A 20,386-nucleotide genomic window follows, 5' to 3' on the forward strand; every position below is an offset into this window, starting at 1 on the left:
ACATCCCAAAAAAATGATTATTGAGGGGGATATTCTAAAGACAAATTTATATCGCAAAAGCACAGACAAAAACTCATTACTGCATGGTGACTCCTACCACCCCACCTCTTTGAAGAAAAACCTCCCTTTCTCACAATTTAATTGCATCAGACGAGTTTGCAGTGACGATATGGATTTTCAGGAACAATCGGTTATCTTACAGGACTAGTTCAGACAGAGAAGATACAAGGAGGAATGGATTACCAGTGCTGCAACAAGATTTCACAGGATCTCTCAAATGCCTTCACACAGAAAAAATCAAAAAATCTGAAACAAGAATATCATGCTGCATTCAATATTCACCTGTGGGGAGGGAAATTGAGAAAATCATAAAACAAAACTGACACATTCTCAACTCAGACCCTTCATTAAAGGAATGTTTCAACAATCTCCCTCAAATGATCTACAAAAGACCCCCAAACTGGAGCGGACCGACCCCCTCCTGTCGCCTCATACTTTCTCACCCAAATCAAGCCTGGGAACTACAGATGTGGAAACTGTCTGCAATGTAATTCCACTTACAAAACACACACTTTCAACCATCCTCATTCTGGAAAGAGATTCCACATTAAAAGCATCATCTCCTGCAAAACAATGACCCTGTGGCCTTGCCTATATTGGTAAGACAACAAGACCTTTAAAAACTAGGATTACTCAACACAGATGTGCTATTAGAAACCATGACCCATTCAGTCCTGTTGCTGTCCATTTCACACAAGCCCACCACAGTGTCTCCTCATTGAAGTACATTGGTATAGAATCTATCAAAATCCCTCGCAGAGGGGGGGGGGTTGACTCTCTGCTTCTGAGGAGAGAATTGTACTGGATTTACACATTAGACACCCTAGCACCAAAGGGTCTCAATGAGGACTTCAATGTAAAACCATTCCTTTGAAACCTGTGATATGGGCCATTGTGCAATGTTGATGTATGGTTAAAAATATTGATGTATGGTTAAAAATGTTTGTGTTGATTTACAAAAAAATGTTTGTGTCCTTCACACACACAAAAAAGAACCAAAATGTGTGAGTATTGCCATGTTCTAAATTAAATTATTCCAACTAACATTATTGCGGGTAACTATGGACTAAAACTAAAACAAAAAACTAAAGTAAAAAATCTTTGAAAAACATTTTAGTTTAATTTTGAAAAATATTGTGGTTGATTATTGTTGAACCAGCCATCCTACATAATAAATTTTAGTTCTATATAGAGGCGCCTCTACCTAGTCAATTGAAAGTAACAGCCAGCTGGCCTGATGGTGTTTTATTCTTTGGTCAAGTGTAGTATAATGTAGAGTTTTTTTCTATGTATGTATGTATATATTCACTATGACTTTTGGTGTCCTTCATCGTGTGAAAAAAAATGTTTTGACTCATGTATTGTGTTCAGACAGATAGTAGAGGAACTGATCAGATCATTTATTCTGGATCAAAAATATGTTTGATTTTTAAAAAATGTTTTCATGCAGATAGTGAGGTGGATTGGAACATGCAATTGTTGCAGCTGATTGCAATGTGATCTTGATTGTGTCATGTGATCTATGTTACTTAAGATGGCCTCTCACAACACCTGAGCTGTCTGATGAAGAGTGTACGTGGCTCGAAACGCGTCACTGGGATGTGCTAAATAAATTGGTATAACCCACAATCTGGACTTTAGAGGTGTGCATTTTTAGAATACTCAAGTTCTCCACTGGACTAGTACATACTGGCCAGCAGAAAATGTAGCCTTAATATGCATTAAAGCTACTCTGGGACCATTTTGAAGTCCAAGGAAAAGTACGGTGCCAACAAGTTTTCCCTCCTCCATCAACAGACGTCAATTCAGTTAAAAATCCTTGGGATTGCCTGACCTTGAACAGTCAGTGCCATAGCAGTGAGCAAAAAAAAAAAGTCTGTGTTTTGAGAGCCTAAATAAGATACAGATACTCTTTTAATGATTTTCTTCCTCAGGTTACCGCAACCATGACAAAAAGAAGAGCCATAAGTACGACTCCTCCAAGTCCCGGATGAGGAAGAAGGCAGGGGGAAAGGATAAGGAGGGTGGAGGAAACACAAGGCGAGGAGGCAGCCGGGCATCCAGCCAGCGTCCGTCACGTTCCCACAGTGATGAGGAGGAGGACGAGGGTGTACCGGCCAGCTACCACACGGTGTCATTACAGGTTAGTCAGGATGTAAGTACAACAGCACTCTTTACCCTTCTACCTTATGTTGATTTAAGCCCAGCATCTCGTTACGCTCACATGATTCTTATTCGGCATATTTGAGAATGTTAGTCCATGCAGCACTAAAATTATTCATTTAAAGTCGCATTCCCTCTCCCCATCTTTTCCGGGCTAAGTGATTGTGGCATTTATTTGGGATAAAAAAGTTTTTTCTATTCTTTTCTATTCTATTCTATTCTTTTCTATTCTAGATGTTTATGGGAAATCATGGCTTTGACTTCAATATAGACATTTAGAGCAGGCATAACTTTGTATGATGACTAAAAAGAAAACCATAAAGTATTGTGAAGCAGTCCTTACAGCTGTGATGTGGAACAAAGAGGCTTTTACAGTCATGTCAGTATTTGAGCAGAACGTTACAGCTGCCCTAATAGTATCCCAACTCTCCTCTGTTTCTGGTGTGGTGTTGGCTTCGGTGGGAATGTAAGGATAAAGAGTGAATAAACCCCCAGACCACTTTCTGGTTGGAACCCAAAATATATATATAGGTATTCAGTGAGGTTGTTGATAAATTCACGTCCAAATCTCGACATTTGAGTGCAAAGTATTTGAATTCTACGTATTGTGACATAAATATGCATAGTGACTGCCCTCTATAGGTTGAAACCTGGCTAAGCTGATCTGGTGCCAAGTGACATGTTTGGAGGCAGCTTTTGCCACCAACTAACACCAAAAACAGCTGGGGCTGAGCCCCGCCCACAGTGACACACCACACACCACTAAGCTCAGTGCTATAGTCTGTTGCTGACATAAATGGTGCAGGGTGTTTCGCTGCCGGTCTATGGACAGAGACAGTCACTCTCACCACAACACTGTAAGTGCAACAAAAGCCCTTTGAGCAAACAGCTACTAGAGTAATATATCAATGTAGCGTAGTCCACGCAAAAGATGTACAGATAACTAAAACAAACACTATGAAATATAGTTAATTCACATAACTCAGACAAGGCTGTACTGTAGCAAGAAACAATAATAATAATAATACTTTTTATTTATAGGCGCCTTTCACAACACTCAAGGTCATCTTACAGACAAAGATAGTGAAAGTATCAGCAGATAAAAAGTCAAAGGTAAGGAATAAAGTGACTTAAAATAAACAAATAAATAACAGCAAAACAAGTTCACAGTGAATAAAATTCTGTGTAAATGATGGATGTGTGTGGCTCTGTGGATGGGAGTCATACTGAATAGGCTATTTGAAAGAAGTGAGTTTTGAAGTTTATATATTAAATAATAATCTAAATTTTAAAATGAAAATCTCTCGTTTTTTTTTTTTGTTCTTAGCCTCCTCAAGCCTTACGACGCCCCAGAAGCTTTGGCAGCCCCTAGTGGGGGGTTGGGAACCAGTGTCACAAAGAATCCGTGTATCATTCGTTCATTCGTTTTTCAAAATAAAACCAATATGAAAAAACAAAATAATGACTTTTTTTTTTTTTTTCAATATTTGTTTCCAGAACCAAAATGTAAAAAATGATAACTACTCGTTTTCCGATTTCCGATTTTCTGTTTAAATGGAAAATGGAAAAAACGGATAACGGGCCGGGATTCGAGCCTTTCATACACTTTAAATATTTTCATCTCTTGCACATTGCGTGACCCGGAAGCCAAGTTTTTTCTTTTTTTTTTTTTTTCATTATAATTATTATTATTATTATTGAAGAAATATACAAAGTTATCACACAAAATATCGGGACAAAAACGTTACATCAGTGAATAAAGGCAATAAATAAATAAATAAATAAATAAAAGAGGCTCGAGGTACTTGTATAAAGAGATCTGCGGATATTTTTATTGAATTTTTCACAAATATATGGTACAGGTGTTAAGTGTTGACAGGAAGTTTGTAAAATACACAGTCAACTCATAGGTCGAGAGTGATAATCCTGTCCATGCACAGTAGGGAGAAAATAAAAACACAACACAAAACAAAAAAATCTTATCTAACCCACCCACCCCACCCATGATTTCCAAGCCAGACTTTTACATAAGAGAATAAACAGGACAAATAGACCAATTGTACTTCATATCTGGAGTGATACAGGTAACAGCTGGAAGTCAGTTTCGATCTAAGAAGGTAAAGAAAAAAAAGGAAAAAATAAAATAAAGTAAAATAAAATAAATAAATAAATATATATATATAAGTTAAGAACTCACGCATGGGCCAAAAGGAGGCATCAGAGAAAGGACCGATTTATACAATTGGTATTGCTGACGTAAAAACAGAGAACAAAGTGTGAGTGAGAGATCCAATCCCTACCTAGTTTGAAGATTATGGACGTATTCCAGAAAAGGTCCCCACACTTTTTGAAACTTATCTTTGGAGTTACAAATTGAGTAATGTATTTTTTCAAGGTTTAAACAAGACATAACATCTCTCAACCACTGAGCGTGGGTGGGCGGGGCAGCATCCTTCCACCTCAGCAATATTGCACGTCTGGCCAAGAGAGAGGCAAAAGACAGAGTTCGGCGTTTGGCTGGGGTCAGGCGCACATCTATGTCACCTGTGGTGCCAAAAAGAGCAATCAGAGGGTTGGGTTCCATGTCCAAGTTGACAGTTAAGGATAAAGTTTGGAAGACTTCTGCTTGTAGCCTAGTTATGGCTTTATCCCTATCTTTATTCAAGAGAGAGAGTGGTATATCAGTTTGAGAGCATTATTTATTGATTTCACGTTCAGATTTTGTAATATTGTCCCGCAAACCCTGCCCTCGCACTCAAATAGCCTCTGCTTGCACTTAGATCTACTCTGTTTGTGCTCAAACTGTGTGCTCGCACTCAGATACCATGTTGCTCGCACAGATTTCCTGCTCGAGCTTCGGCTTTTCTCCTCGCGCTCAAACTCTTTCTGTGCGCTCGCGGAATTTCTGCTCTCAGATTTCTGCCCTGCTCTTGAATTTTTTTTTGTGTAACAAAACCCTGTCAAAATCCCCCAACCAATAGAACGCCAGGTTTACTGTTGACCAATGAAGTGATCCCAGGCAGGCGCGCTTGCTTTAGTTTAATAAAGCCATTTAATAAAGCCTTGGAGGGTGGGAGTGGATGAACCCGGTTAAAGCCCGCCAGGGATCATTTCATTGGTCAACAGTAAACCTGGCGTTCTATTGGTTGGGGGATTTTGACAGGGTTGTTAGACAAAAAAAATCTAAGAGCTGGGCGGAAATCTGAGTGCAGAAATTCCGCGAGCGCACAGAAAGAGTTTGAGCGCAAGGAGAAAAACCGAAGCTCGAGCAGGAAATCTGTGCGAGCAACATGGTATCTGAGTGCGAGCAACATGGTATCTGAGTGCGAGCACACAGTTTGAGCACAAACAGAGTAGATCTAAGTGCAAGCAGAGGCTATTTGAGTGCGAGGACAGGGTTTGCGGGACAATATTACAAAATCTGAACGTGAAATCAATAAATAATGCTCTGTATAAAGATACAGAGAGGGCTTATTATTTTATACATTATTTGGTAAATAATAACAATGAATAATAATAAAAAAAATCATTAAGGAACAGCTTGGATGCAGGGAACCTTTTTCTTAATGCATTGCAGAGCTATTCACCTATCAAGCATAGGCTATAGATTGGATTGACTTTATTTTATGTGTATGGGGGGTTGGGAGGCGCTGTGGATATGGAGGCAGCATGATGCAGTGACTGGGGATGTCTTTGTCTCCCTCCTAGTCCTTTTTTTAAATACTTTTTTCAAGTTCCAGGGAGGAAGCACTTCAGCCAAAAGTCTGGGGTTTCTTTACTCTTTCAAGGGTAACACCATGTGTTTTCATCCTGTTGCTGTTCTTATTATCCAGAGTTTTCAGCTGTTTTCTACATAGACTGTATAACAAAAATATAAAATATGACTGCTTTCCAAAAGTGAAGCTATAACATATGGATTGCCCCCTAACGGCTGGCTGTAGTACAGGTCATAAACCCCGCCCCCCTCGATGTTAGCGGACTGGACATGGGCCAAACTAAAAAATCAAAGTATAGTTTCTTAAATTTTTCCCAAAGGTGTTTGTCATTTTAGGTAGTTATTGGTTTTAGTTAGTTATTTGATGCTATTAAAGATGGGGTTTGACCTCATAAATGACAGCTGTGTGTGCTAATCACTGTGCATGCAAACAATAGAGTTGCTTGTGATTGATTACTTTAGTTTTTAGTGATTCTCCTGACAGGCTGCATATTATCTTAACTAAAGAGTGATCTGAATTTCCGCATCTTTCTGCAATTAGATCCATTCGGTTTGCAAACCTAACTGATTTGGAGTTAATGCCGCAAAGGAGTCAAAAGTTAAAGCAACAGCATTTAATGTCTGTAATATACTGTATAACACCCTGTTACCTGATTGTATCAAATATTTGACAGACAGATGTTTTTAGGACATTAGTAATTTACTCCATGTGTTGCTAGTAGTAAATGATGAAACCTCAAAATCCAAATATATAACCATACACATCATCATCAGTATTCACCTTCATCTGGCTTTACCTGACTGTGTCATGATCCCACACTTAGACAGTAGACATAAATCCATAAATCCTGTTAATGCTAATATTGGTGTTGGTGTGTGTGATGATGCAGCTCTTAGACCTGATGCACACTCTGCACACACGGGCTGCCAGCATCTACAGCTCCTGGGCAGAGGAGCAGCGCCACCTGGAGGCGGCAGGCAGGAAGATCGAGGCTGACTCCCAGACTTTATGGATGAGCTGCTGGTGCCCACTGCTGCAAGGTAGGCCCTTAATAAACAGGAGACAGGTTGTCTAATGCAGTCAAGTCCAACATGGCCTCTAAATAGTACCTTAATGAAGCTGAGACATGGTAGCTCTTGAAATGGTGTTTAACTGGAAATTTGTTGGATAAAATACCAAAAATTAAATGAAAATAATAATGATAAATTTGATTTATAATCAATAATAACAGAATAATGCAGGTCCACTAGTTGCACAGTTCAAGTGCATTTGCAGTATATGACAAAACTGATGACTGCTAATATGAAAAGAAGACTTGGCTTGATTACATGTCCATTTTTTTCTAAAGTCCTTGTTATTATGGTACCTATTTGAAATTATGTTAAAAAATACATCTACTGGAAAACCAAAATCCTTAAATCAAACCTGCTGCTCCACACACCTTGCTCTTCTTGCAAATGAAACTTATTACTTACTGTTTTAGCAAGTGACTAAGGTCAAATCTTTTCAACTCACATCTGACTTTTCAGACACCACTGGTATATTTTTGACAAAACTGTCTTAAAAGTGTTTTTTCATTAAGAACAATCAATGATTGACCTTAAAGGGAAGTTAACTGTAAAGGTTAAAATGTCAGGTGTTCAAAGGTCATTATTAGATACAGATATTAATGAGTTTGAAAATCATGATAATGATGTATTGGCTGATATTCATTTTTTAACATAAATACAACATAAAAAACACATTTGAAAGTCCTTTATTTTTCAAAGTAGTAGGGACCAGTATGGTCCGTGTACCATTTGTTCATTTGGATTTCAATTAAGAATGAAAAAACAATAAATATGGAAAAACGATTTATTTCATTATTTGTTTTTCAGTGTCCAACAATAAACAGATTTTGACTTCTTTTTCAAATATTTCATTTAGTGCACAGGTCATAGGCATTTCTAGCCCATTTTTGGGGTTGCTGAAGCACCCCTAAATTGAATCCCAGCACCCCTAAAATTTGAGAGGTTTTTAAAAAATTTTTTTTACTGTATGTCCTTTTTTTAACAAGCTAGAAAAGTGTCAAAACCATACAGTACTTGGTTGAAACGTAATATTTTAACAACAAAAATACAGCAGCACCCCCCTCTTGCCTCAAAAATGGTTTGATCCACCCCATCCCTCCCACCTTTCCCCGACTCGGGCTCTGAGCGCTCTATCTGCACAGTGCAATGCAATGCCTTCCAGAGTGGGTGGTATGCTATGCAGTAATGGTGTAAGTACCTGACTTAAACCAGGATATGTGGCACATTTCCTGACTTCTACCACTCAATACCAACACATTATTATCATTACCAGTCCTCATTTTTGCTGCATTTAATCGTAGGTCACTGTTTATGTTGTTAGGTAGGAGTTAGCTGACGTTTTTTCTAGCTAAGAAACGTTACAGGTGGTCAGTACCATTGTCCTCTATTTAAATTGGAATGAGTGAAGCTAGCTGTTGTGTCATGTGCATGTGTTAATATTAAAGCCAAGGTGCTACTGACTAGCTTACTGACTGGATGCCCATTAACTTTATAATTCCTTGTGTGTGTGTATGTGTGTGTGCATACATTGTACCATAGGCAGGATTGTCTCTCTTTTATTATTTTATTATTATTATTTTGTAGATTTCAAGCACTTTTCTTTTTTTGAAGTGTATTTTTATTTATGTATTTGTATTATACAATACAGACAAGAAGGAAAAAGGCAGAGACAAACATTGAAAAAGTCAGTTACTGTTAATGTGTTAAAGCTATAGTGCGTAACTTCTACAGGTCCGTAAATGTCCGTTTCATCCAAGCCACTACTAGAGGTGATGACACAATGCTGATTAAGCCGATCGGCTCCTCTAACATCTCGCGGTATTTTTCAATATATATCATTTTTAGTATGCATGTAGAACAGCGACATTCCCGCGCTGCCGCACAGGAAATGCTTCCTCACAACAAGACGGGAGGGGGAGGACGAGCAGAGAGTGTCACAGCAAGAGGTAGAGCGCAGGTAGAACGTGAAAGCAACATGGCGGAGAAGCGGCCGAGACACAGTTCAGAAGTGGATCCTACCACAAAGAAAAAGCCTGGATGTTCGGCTGAAGGTCTGTTAGCTAAGAAGGAAAGTGACCAACGAAGAAGACAAACAAGGATTTGTATTGGCGTCGCTTTTCCTCGGTGGAGAGCCCTGAAGGAAGAAATTGGGCTGAGGGCAGACACGGATGTTGCCTTGCTGCTGTTGGATAAGTAAGTGACTTGGTTTATAATTATATTATGAGTAGTATGTGTTGCTGTTACATGTACTGGACCTAGTACTTTATTATTTTCTTGGAAATGGTGCTATGAACATAATGTAATGTTAGCAGCCTGGTGTTCGCCACGTTGTGTAGCATTGTGTACACGGTGTGAAGCGAGTGTTACTCTGTGTACACAGTGTGTAGCAAGTGTTGCTCTGTTTACACGGTGTGTGGCGACTGGCCAATGTTATTCTGTGTACACGGTGTGTGGCGAGTGTTACTCTGTGTACATGGAAGTGCCACCGGTTTATTAGTTGTAATAACGCATTATCCGCTGGGAGGCGACAGAGGTTACGCACTATAGCTTTAATGTTACATGTTGTGCATTGCATTTCAAATAAAAGTCCAAAAAATAAGTCCAAGGTCCATTTTTGGTATTTTTGGTACTCACTATAGGGGGCTTGTTTACTCCAGAAACATACATACTGTTTATGTGTATGCTGAGGAGCTGCTGTATCAAAATGAGTTGTCTTCCCCCAGAAATTAGGGTTACGGTTACGGTTTCTTTTATGATTCCAATCCATTCCTCTTTTGCTGTGGCTCAGCATTTAAATAACCTTTATCAGATTTGATGGTTTAGTCACAGACTTTCCCAAAAAGTGTTGTGCTTTTCTTTCACAAATGTGGGAATGAAATTGCGTTAAAATGTACAAAACAGTGAAATTTATCTTGCCTGGCCGAGCAGCTCTCTGGGTGTTCAGCACCCCTAAACCTCTGATCCTAGAATCGCCCCTGGCGCAGGTCAAAAATAGAACATTTAAAAAACGGTCTCAATCCCTTTTTTATTTTGATATTTAATCTCTTTCATTTCTGTGCCCCGGAAGTTATTCAGCCTAGCGCTTACTTAATTTACTGTCTGATACTGTTAGTAGGCTGTTGTTTATTATGGCTGCCTTGGAGTACCAAGAATTATGCGCTTGTTGCCGCGACGTAAAACATAACTTTGACTCTGCAACATTGCCATTGCTCTCGAAGGCTCTGGTAGAAAGGATCAGCGCTCAGTGAATAACCTCCTAAGCCCTATGATAAACTATTATGGCAAGGCTTAACTATACAGACCAGTGAGCAGTGATAACTAACACGTCTTTGAGGTCATCAGGTGGGAACCTCCTTTCATCAGTGTTTTGTCTAGTTCCCGCACCGACCCAACAACCTCCTTTACCTTACACATGGCTTTCTCAGGCCAAACACCACTGCCACCTTCAACAAACCCAGGCTCCGTTTATGCGAGCTCCAGGTAGTGGCCGTGCCGATACTACCTTTCCTAGCACATTCACCATACTCTATTTCACACGCTACAAAGCATAAGTCCAATATAAGCTAAAGTTTTTTTTGTTTGTTTGTGTTTTTTAAGATATGTTTTTGGGCATTTTGCCTTTAATTGATAGGTCAGCCAAGTGTGAAATGGGGAGGGAGAGAGAGAGGGGATGACATGCAGCAAAGGGCCACAGGCTGGACTCGAACCCGGGCTGCTGCGGCAACAGCCTTGTACATGGGGCGCCTGCTCTATCCACTAAGCCACTGATTGGTGGATCTCTCCACCTGATCTCAAGGAGTTATGTACCCTGCCTAGTCTGCCTACTGGCCCCCAACTGACATTATTCTTCCTCATCCAGATCCACTGACTAGATCTAGCTGCTTCATCTGACATATCCTTCACTGTCTTCCTCAAACTCTGTCCCCGCACTCCGAGTTCCCCCAGGAGCGAGACAGCTGATCTTGCTGTGAATCCCCTACACCCCACTTCCACTGGACAAATCCTAGTTTTCCACCCTTGCTGCTCCTAAGCTTTCTTCTTTCATAGGCTTCTTCCACTGAGTCTTCCCAAGGAACTGTCAGCTCAATGAAGTAAACTATCCGTTGACTCACTGACCACAACACTATGGCAGGCCTCTGCTTGGTACAAACTATTTCGTGGGGAACAACAAGCTTTCCCCCTAAATCTACTTGCATTTCCCAATCACAAGCACCCTCTAGGCGGCCACACCCTTGCCTCCTTACTAACTTATCACTTCTGTATTTCTCCCCCTAATGGACAACCTGAATTGCTGAGCTCCTATTCTTAAAACCTTCTGAATTTGCCTGTCTTCATTTCCCTGCGATGCCTGCAGCTAAACTTCTCGACACCTGGTTATGTCGCCATGTATACCGACCTTGTGACAAGCTAACTTTACAGCCTGACAAAATATGCTTTAAGGTTGTGGTACCTGAACATAATGGGCATGATGGGTCCCCATTTACCCACAGTTTTAGGTTCTGGGGGGTTGGTAACACATCATATGTAGCCCCTACCAGGAATCTAATACGATTCTCCTCCATATTCTACAGGTCCCTCCAACTAAGCTTCCTCTTCTCTACACTTTCCCACTTCAACCACTGTCCCTGCTTAGCCTGGGCCACTACCTTTGCACCCCTTAATATCTCCTCCTGTCTACCTGTCTATTCCACAACCAGCTTTCTTTTATCTTTGGGACCTGCTTTAGTCCATACCAGTTTGCCTGAGCCAGGCCCCAGGCCTCCCCGGCCAAACTGAACATTACCTACAATCTCTGCATGCCTAAGAGCTGCCTCTGCCTCTTGAACTGCTGATCCTGGGTTCCATTTCCTCCCCTTGGTTGGATTTGGAACCACACTCCTAACTACCATGTCCTTACTCCCAGATAACAACAGCTCTGTCCTGACCTTGGTACATTTAAATTCCTCTGTTAAACTAGATACTGGCAGTTGAAGTATCCCTTTTCCATACAATGCAACACTACTTAGACACCTAGGAGCACCCAACCACTTCCTAATATAGGAGCTAACCAACCTTTCAATTCGGATATTGGAATTTCATAAATTGACAGTGGCCACATTAACCTAGGATATACCCCAAACTGCAAACACTACAACTTAAACTTTCCTGGAAATTCTGATTTATCTGTTCTATCCAACCCTTCAGCCACATCTTTTCTAAATTTCACCACCTGTTCCTCATCACTCAACTCCACATTGTACCACCTACTTAAGCTCTTTACTGGTGGCAGTAGCTCAGTCCATAGGAACTTGGGTTGGGAACCGGAGGGTCACCTGTTCAAATCCCTGTCCGGACCAAATATGGAGCGTGGACTGGTGGCTGGAGAGGTGCCAGTTCACCTCCTGGGCACTGCCGAGGTGCACTGAACCCCCCAACCTCACTCTGACATCTCTCCACTTTGTGCATGTATAGGTCCTGTTTGTGCATGTGTGTATTTCGGACCTGTGTGTTAATGACAACGGAGTGAAAAAAATGAATTTCCCCTCAGGGGGATTAATAAAGTATATAAAATTTAAAAATAAATAAATAAATAATTAAAACTGACTTTTCCCTAATTGTTGGGATTTCCTCATCATCTATGACAAACCTCCTATCACTTAACTTCTATCTACGTATTGAGATGCTTCTAGACTTACTAGGCTCGATCTTCTTGCTGGCCCACTTGAGGTTCTTATTTACCCTCTCTAGTAGCCTCTTTGTACTTGGCATTGTTGTGGTCACCAGAGATTAAATATCAAAATAAAAAGGGGGTCAAGACCGTTTTTTAAATGTTCTATTTCTGACCTGCGCACTAAATGAAATATTTGAAAAAGAAGTCGAAATCTGTTTTTTGGTGGACATTGAAAAACAAATAATGAAATAACAAATCGTTTTTCCATTTTATTGTTTTTTCATTCTTAATTGAAATTCAAATGAACGAATGGTACACGGACCCAATATACATACCTGATTCCAAAAAAGTTGGGACATTGTCTAAAATGTAATTAAAAACATAAAGTAATGATTTGAAAATTTTTTTTGACCTATATTGAATACAGTAAAAAGACAAGATATTTGCTGTGCAAACTCATAAAACCTTTTTTTTTTTTTCATTCTAAATCTGAAGCCTGCAACACGTTCTAAAAAATTGGGAGCATGTTTACCACTGAGTGACATTTTTTTTCTTTTCGTTTAACACCACTCAGTAAGTGTTTGAGAACTGAAGACACTAATTATTGAATTTTCAGATAACAAATCAATCAATCAAAAATGTTGCTTGGGTTCAGTTCGGCCCACTTGACATGTTGCTGTGTGTGCTATGGCCTATTCAAGTGCGGGAATGTGTTATTTACATGACAACGCCTGAACGCAACACAGGCTCCGCTCCTTTGAGTATGTGTCAAGTGCCATGCTGCGGGTGTGGGCCGGGCTCATTTATAATTGTCTCGGACTCGGGTCAGGTTTGGTCAGGAAAATATGGCCCGTGTGTGTGTGTGTGTGCGTGCGTGCGTGTGTGCGCGCGCACGTGTCTGTGTGTGTGCACATTGGGGCAGAATGATACAGAGAATAGAGGAGAATTGTGAACACGCGACCATGTAGAGACAGAAATGACATGCCATTGTGTAAATAAGATAAATAACATAAGGCTATTTAGTTTGTTTAATAAAAGGACACGATATAGTACTGGGGCCATATTCACAAGGCTTCCCAGGGCTAAGAGTTGCTCCTAGTGACGAAATTCTAAGAAAATTCTTAGAATTGTGACGTTTTCCCTTTAAAGCTAGGTCCTTGTAAAGATGAAAGTTATTCACAAAGCATCTTAGATCTCAATAGAGCTCCTAAGATGAAAAACTGTTAGGAGCAGGGAGGAGGACTTTTAAGAGGCTTAAGAGTTTCCTAAGCAGAGGAGAAAATGGTGGAAACCAGGGGCAATTCTAGGACCAGAGGTTTAGGGGTGCTGAGCACCCAAAGAGCTGCCCGGCCAGGCAAGATAAATTTCACTGTTTTGTACATTTTAACTCAGTTTCATTCCCACATTTGTGAAAGAAAAGCACAACACTTTTTGGGAAAGTCTGTGACTAAACCATCAAATCTGATGAAGGTTATTTAAATGCTGAGCCACAGCAAAAGAGTAATGGATTGGAATCATAAAAGAAACATATCGTAACCTTAATTTCTGGGGGAGGATAACTCATTTTGATACAGCAGCTCCTCATCATACACATAAACAGTATGTATGTTTCTGGAGTAAACCAGCCCCCTATAGTGAGTACCAAAAACACCAAAAATGGACCTTGGACTTATTTTTTGGACTTTTATTTGAAATGCAATGCACAACATGTAACATTAACACATTAACAGTAATTGAATTTTTCAATGTTTGTCTCTGCCTTTTTCCTTCTTGTCTGTATTATGTATACAAATACATAAATAAAAATACACTTCAAAAAAGAAAAGTGCTTGAAATCTACAAAATAAGAATAATAAATACACACAATAGGAGTTATAATGTTAATGGTCATCCAGTCAGTAAGCTAGTCAGTAGCACCTTGGCTTTAATATTAACACGTGCACATGACACAACAGCTAGCTTCTCTCATTGCAATTCAAACAGAGGACAGTGGTACTGACCACCTGTAACGTTTCGTAGCTAGAAAAAACGTCAGCTAACTCCTACCTAACAACATAAACAGTGACTTACGATCAAATGCAGTAAAAATGAGGACTGGTAATGATAATAATATGTTGGTATTGAGTGGTAGAAGTTAAGAAATGTGCCACATATCCTGGTTTAAGCCAGGTACTTACACCACTACTGCATATCACCCACTCTGGAAGGCAGTGCATTGCTCTGTGCAAATAGAGCGCTCAGAGCGCGAGTCGGGGAAAGGTGGGAGGGATGGGGTGGATCAAACCATTTTTGAGGCAAGAGGGGGGTGCTGCTGTATTTTTGTTGTTAAAATATTACGTTGCAACCAAGTACTGTATGGTTTTGACACTTTTCTAGCTTGTTAAAAAGGGACATACAGTAAAAAAATAAAAAAAAAAATTCTCAAATTTTAGGGGTGCTGGGATTCAATTTAGGGGTGCTTCAGCACCCCCAAAAATGGGCTAGAAATGCCTATGGTGGAAACTCAAAGGGGTCAGAGAAATGGTCTCTAAACACAAAATGACAGTGAGTGAATGAAATGCTACAGATGAGATTGTGTAGGGAGAATGTTTGTGGTCGATCTCATTTGGGATATGCACACATTTCCCACATATAAAATATCGCTATAACGCCAGAAATTAAATTATCGCCCCCCTAATATAATGTTAGGGGAAACATTGTGTTAATGTACTTCATATTGAGCTTGCCTGGAACCCATACCATGAGCCAATAAATGTCTACAATATGCTCATAGCTTGAATGTCCATGTTGCTGATTTTGAGCAGACCAAGAATGATTGATGAAAGGTGGAGAATACCACATGCTTATTTGTCAGATAAGCTTTAACATCTAAAGTACTGTTACGGTTTCTCTTCTGAGTTCATTGCAGTTGATTAACAGGCTTTAGGGCAGTTTGAAACTCCACTACGGCTCATGTTGTGTTATATCGTTGTACACTCCAGGCATTGCTTGGCTGTGCTGTGATGCCAGACGACAGGTTCGTATGCAGGCCCTCACATATCTCCAGAGGGCACTGCTGGTTCATGATCTGCAGACACTTGATGCAATTGAGTGGGAGTCCTGCTTCAATAAGGTAAGAAAGGAGAGGACGGGTTACATGTCTGCACTTACCATCAAATCCTCGATCTGCTCTTATGCTATACAGAGCAGGGTCCCCTGTCCCTACACTGTTCATTTGTACTTCCTGATATAGTGTGTGTCTGTGTCTGTGTCTGTGTGTGGTTACAGGTGCTTTTCCCCTTGCTAACTAAGCTGCTCGACAACATTAGCCCAGCAGATGTGGGCGGTATGGAGGAGACCAGAATGAGAGCCTGCACACTTCTGTCAAAGGTTCAAAGCAACACCTACACACTAACAAATGCTTTCTTATGAGCAGATGACTTGGATGTCTGTCACAGATTTGACCATATGATCAAAGTGTTTACATTTGCACTTCTAAATACCCCTTCTCGTAGTTTTATGATGGAAAGTTTTTGTGTTTCGTTTTAGGAAACTAATGCAGTAAAGATTGCAAAGGAAAAAGTGGCCTTTATCAGCAACCTATGCTGACAGCATCACGGCACTAAATCCAACTTTTATTGCATTAGTAATAAGCAAACTGACAATGTGATTAACATAATATTATGTTTGTTTATGAACGGACTAATAAAGCCACTAGAGTCTGAAAGGTCATGTATAATTTACTGCAGGGCTGAGGATGGCAGCATAAAGGAGATCAAATTTAGTAGAGGTGGGAGGGGCAGAGCAGCACACCTTCTGATGGTTTACTACAAAGTTTGTGTGTTTTTGGGGTGATAAGATGGCACACACCAGAGTTAGTCCGTCAAAAAAACTAAAACTGTACCAATATGACAACGTTTTAGATGTGTAGCTGAATAAAGAGTTGTCCTGACTGGCTTTGAGCGACATGGTAAGACCATCCTGAAGATATGAGCTCAACATTCTGTTTCTCTCTCTGTATCAGTCTGGACTCTGTGCTGCCCCAAACACTGTAAGTGGGCGGGAGTACCCTCCTTGACATCCGCATAAGAAAACAGTGGGGAACATCTTCTTCATCGCCAACTGAGCCAAGCCAAGTCAAGCTTTTGCCAAATCCAGTCAGAAGAACGGAGAAAACATCTTTTCCTCTTGAGAATCTCTATGAGTGCATACTCTTGTTCTTGTTTAATTGTTGTTATTGACTATATTTTTGCAATTATTTCAGTAATTGCTGTGTACCACTCTGCTAACATTAGAGTCAGCACTTGTTGCTTTGGGAGCTGCCATTACTGTTTTGCAAGCTGTGGTCTGCATTTTCATTCATCAGCTACAATGCAGTCCCTGATTGGCTGCTTATGTTGTCAACTACAGTGTGGATCACTGATTGGCCTCGATTGAATTTTAATTTCTGGAAAGTGTTTGGGACGGCACCAAGTCCAGACTGATACAGAGAGAGAAACAAAATGTTAGGTTTGAGTCATCAGGATGGTCTTACCAGGCTAACGCAGTGAGCCATTTTGAGCTGAACTTTTGTCGGACTCCTTGTTTCTATTTATTCCTGTCGCTTGCTTTTGAAGCGCTACAGCGGATACTGAAGTTGCAGTGAGAAATTATCTGTACAATACCTCCTTATTTCATTATTAAAACCTAAAAAAGGTGGCAGCTGGCTGGATCACAAGGAAGCTGAAGCTACGAAGTTACTGTTTTTTTGATAAATAACAAATATAGCAGCTTCAGATCGACCCATAACAATTCCGGTATAAAATAACAACTTATGGTTAGGCCACACCTACTACTGTTTAACTCACGCCCTTTTTTAAATAAACCCTGCCCATTCAAAGTATGGATAGGGATACAGATGAATGGTGCACTTGCTCATCCCTACTAAATACTATATTTCATTTGATAAACTGGACATGTTTCAAGTCCTACCTTGCACTGCATACTCTCTTCATACTGTAATGTGCCCCATTGAGTCCATTAAAGTACGCTATCAAGTCCATCAAACCTTATAGTTTATCTTAGAAATTAAAAATTAAAACAAAACCTTATCACAAAACTTTTAACATGGACCAAAAATGTTCATTTTTCTTAACATGTCTTGCTTTTTTGAGTGAAGATGTTGGCTATTTAGCCACCCCACAACCAACTGTGTATCTGGGTTAACTGAGCTCATTCTTCTGGCAGCAGCTGTGACCAATTTAGCTGTTGTTTTTCACTTGTCCAGGTTTTCCTCCAGCACCTCTCTCCTCTGCTGTCCCTGCCTACCTTTGCTGCCCTCTGGCTCACCATTCTGGATTTCATGGACAAGTACATGCATGCAGGATCCAGTGACTTACTGGTGAGGATGGTGACAGGAGAAATAATGTTGATACTAAAATGCAGTATTGTAATGTCATTACAGCTGAGCTGATGCCTTTATCCACATGTGGATAACAGTCACTCATTCTGCTCCACTTCTAGTATGATAGAATTTAAAAGCTATGTGGTGTCTGTCTCCAGGGTTGGAATCAGGGCTGATCCCAGAATGATTAGACAGATTGGTGTAAATGGTAAATGGCTGCATTTGTATAGCTTCAGGTATGGCAGAAAAAAAGTGTACAGTATATGTGAATACTGCAGCAGTTTTTCATGGGAATGCCCAAATGCTTCCATGTTACATATGTTTTGTCATTTGGGGGTTACTGACTAAACTTAAAGGCATACTTTGCTGATTTTCAACCAGCTTTGTATCATAGCAGTGTTGATAGTTTGCATAAATAAACTGTGATAAACTTCCCTCCATCTTACCAGCACCTTGATCTCCCTGCTCATCTCCTAGCTCAAAACTGCCAGAGGATGGTGTTTTGCATCATCTGGCAGTTTTGATCAGGCTTTTGGGCTGTCGCTCAAATGAGAGTTGTATGTAACGTATGTAACTACAGTTCTATGAATTCTGGATGACTGCCAGAGGTGGAGCATAAGCACTGAATGTCTTTGTCTCACGCATGTGCAGGTCGAGTAGGTATACCAATAAAGTCACCTGTGACCAGGGCATAAAATTAACTTTTTACTTCATCTGCCATTGGCTAGTGACCTCCAAAAATTTACCGGCCAAACATATTTTTCACCAGCCAAATAAAAAAAATCGTGCCTTGTTTGACTTAAATAATTACCTTACATTTTTGGTATGAAAATCCAACTTTAGGAAAATCCACCCCTGTCCTCCGTGTTTCTTTGGCGTGCTTGCGGCAAAGGCTGCAGCTCATCATGTTGGTGTGGGAGTCGTAGGTCAGCCATGACCGCGGCTGGCCAGCGTTGTCTAGTTTCCATTTTTCAATAAAATGCAGTGCGACATTTGTACTCCATTTAACTGTCTGTTCTTCCTGTTCAAATCCAACATGTTCATCTTCGTTTTTCCTCTTCTGGTGGTGGCTTCACGGCAGAAATGTGTTGCCACATCTTGCTCAGAAGTTACCATAAAATGCCCGGGGTTCCGGTAGCTGATGTCATGCGTTCCCGGCACACGTACAATAAGCCGTGAGGGTCAAAATGGTCTGACACAGCTGGCAGAAATGGTCGAAGCACATAAAAAAAACCCACATGCAATTCAAAATTTTCCATCGGCCACTGGCGGGTGTGTGTTTTTGTTTTACATGGCAAACTCATTTTTTACCCGCCATTGGCGCTTGGCGGGTGTTAATTTTACGCCCTGCCTGTGACCCCCTGATGACCCCAGACAGGCCACCTCTTCCGGTGTCTTCAGAGGATCTGATCCTGCAGAATTCTGAGTGACTGAACGCTCTGGTGGTCATCCAGGATTCATAGAACCATAGTTACATACGTTACTCTTGTTCTATTTCATCCTTCCTGACTACCAGAGGCGGTGCATAAGCACTAGATGACCTATACCAGTCATGAGGAATCCCAAGTACATACCTCATTGAGTGGAAGCAGAGGAACTTGGTAGGAGGACAACGCCCAGTGGGTGAGGAGTGGCAATATTCATGCGATAAGACCTGGTGAAGGTGCTCGGCGACACCCACGAGGCCACAGCACATATGGCCTCCAGGGGCACCCCTCTCAGGGCCGCCCATGATGTCGAGACACTCCTCACAGACTGACACCTCACCCCAGATGGCAGGGGGAGACTATCTGCCTTATATGCATAGATGATGGCATCCACGATCCAGTGAAACAAACGCTGTTTGGAGAGAGCACAACCTTCCTTAGGACCATCATGACCCAAAAAGCTGGTCCGACTGGCATATAATCACGGTACCATCCACGTATGCTCTCAGAGCCCGCACAGGGCATATCCGCCCAGTCCTCTTCCCCCTCTGGCGGTTCAAACCACGCCAGCTGGATCGGCTGTTTGAGGTGCTAGTACAACAAAACCTTAGGCAGGAATGCAGTATTTGGCCATAAGGTGACCCCTGAGCCGTCCGAGTTCCATCTCAGACATGAATTACTGTCTGACAAGGCATGAAGCTGCCCTACACACTTTGCTGAAGTGATGGCGAGGAGGAAGGCAGTCTTTGCCGACAACAATCTCACTTCCGCCTGAGTGGTTCAAAGGGAGGCAGGCATAGAGCATCCAGCACCGAGGGCAGATCCCATGCTGGAGCTCTCAGAGTTTGTGGGGGACGTAGTTTCAGAGCCCCCTTCAAAAAGAGGCACACCAGCCTGTGGCTCCCCATCATGTTGTTATCAACTCGAACATATCAAGA

General features: G+C 41.0%; 1 protein-coding gene across 4 annotated transcripts in view; it reads left to right on the forward strand.

Moving 5' to 3' along the window:
• Positions 1 to 20,386, forward strand: part of gbf1 (golgi brefeldin A resistant guanine nucleotide exchange factor 1) — a 236,145-nt gene that overhangs the window by 203,039 nt on the left and 12,720 nt on the right. For 2 of the 4 annotated variants that reach the window (XM_033612936.2, XM_078160723.1), the window contains 5 exons: positions 1,995 to 2,215; positions 6,829 to 6,979; positions 15,641 to 15,771; positions 15,927 to 16,028; positions 17,905 to 18,018. In XM_033612936.2, the coding sequence (XP_033468827.2) occupies positions 1,995 to 2,215; positions 6,829 to 6,979; positions 15,641 to 15,771; positions 15,927 to 16,028; positions 17,905 to 18,018 (719 nt within the window). The remainder of the gene's footprint in view (positions 1 to 1,994; positions 2,216 to 6,828; positions 6,980 to 15,640; positions 15,772 to 15,926; positions 16,029 to 17,904; positions 18,019 to 20,386) is intronic. The other 2 variants (XM_033612937.2, XM_033612939.2) reach the window with 1 other exon arrangement.

This window comes from Epinephelus lanceolatus, chromosome 17, assembly GCF_041903045.1.
Source record: "Epinephelus lanceolatus isolate andai-2023 chromosome 17, ASM4190304v1, whole genome shotgun sequence".
Classification (NCBI taxonomy): Eukaryota; Metazoa; Chordata; class Actinopteri; order Perciformes; family Serranidae; genus Epinephelus; species Epinephelus lanceolatus.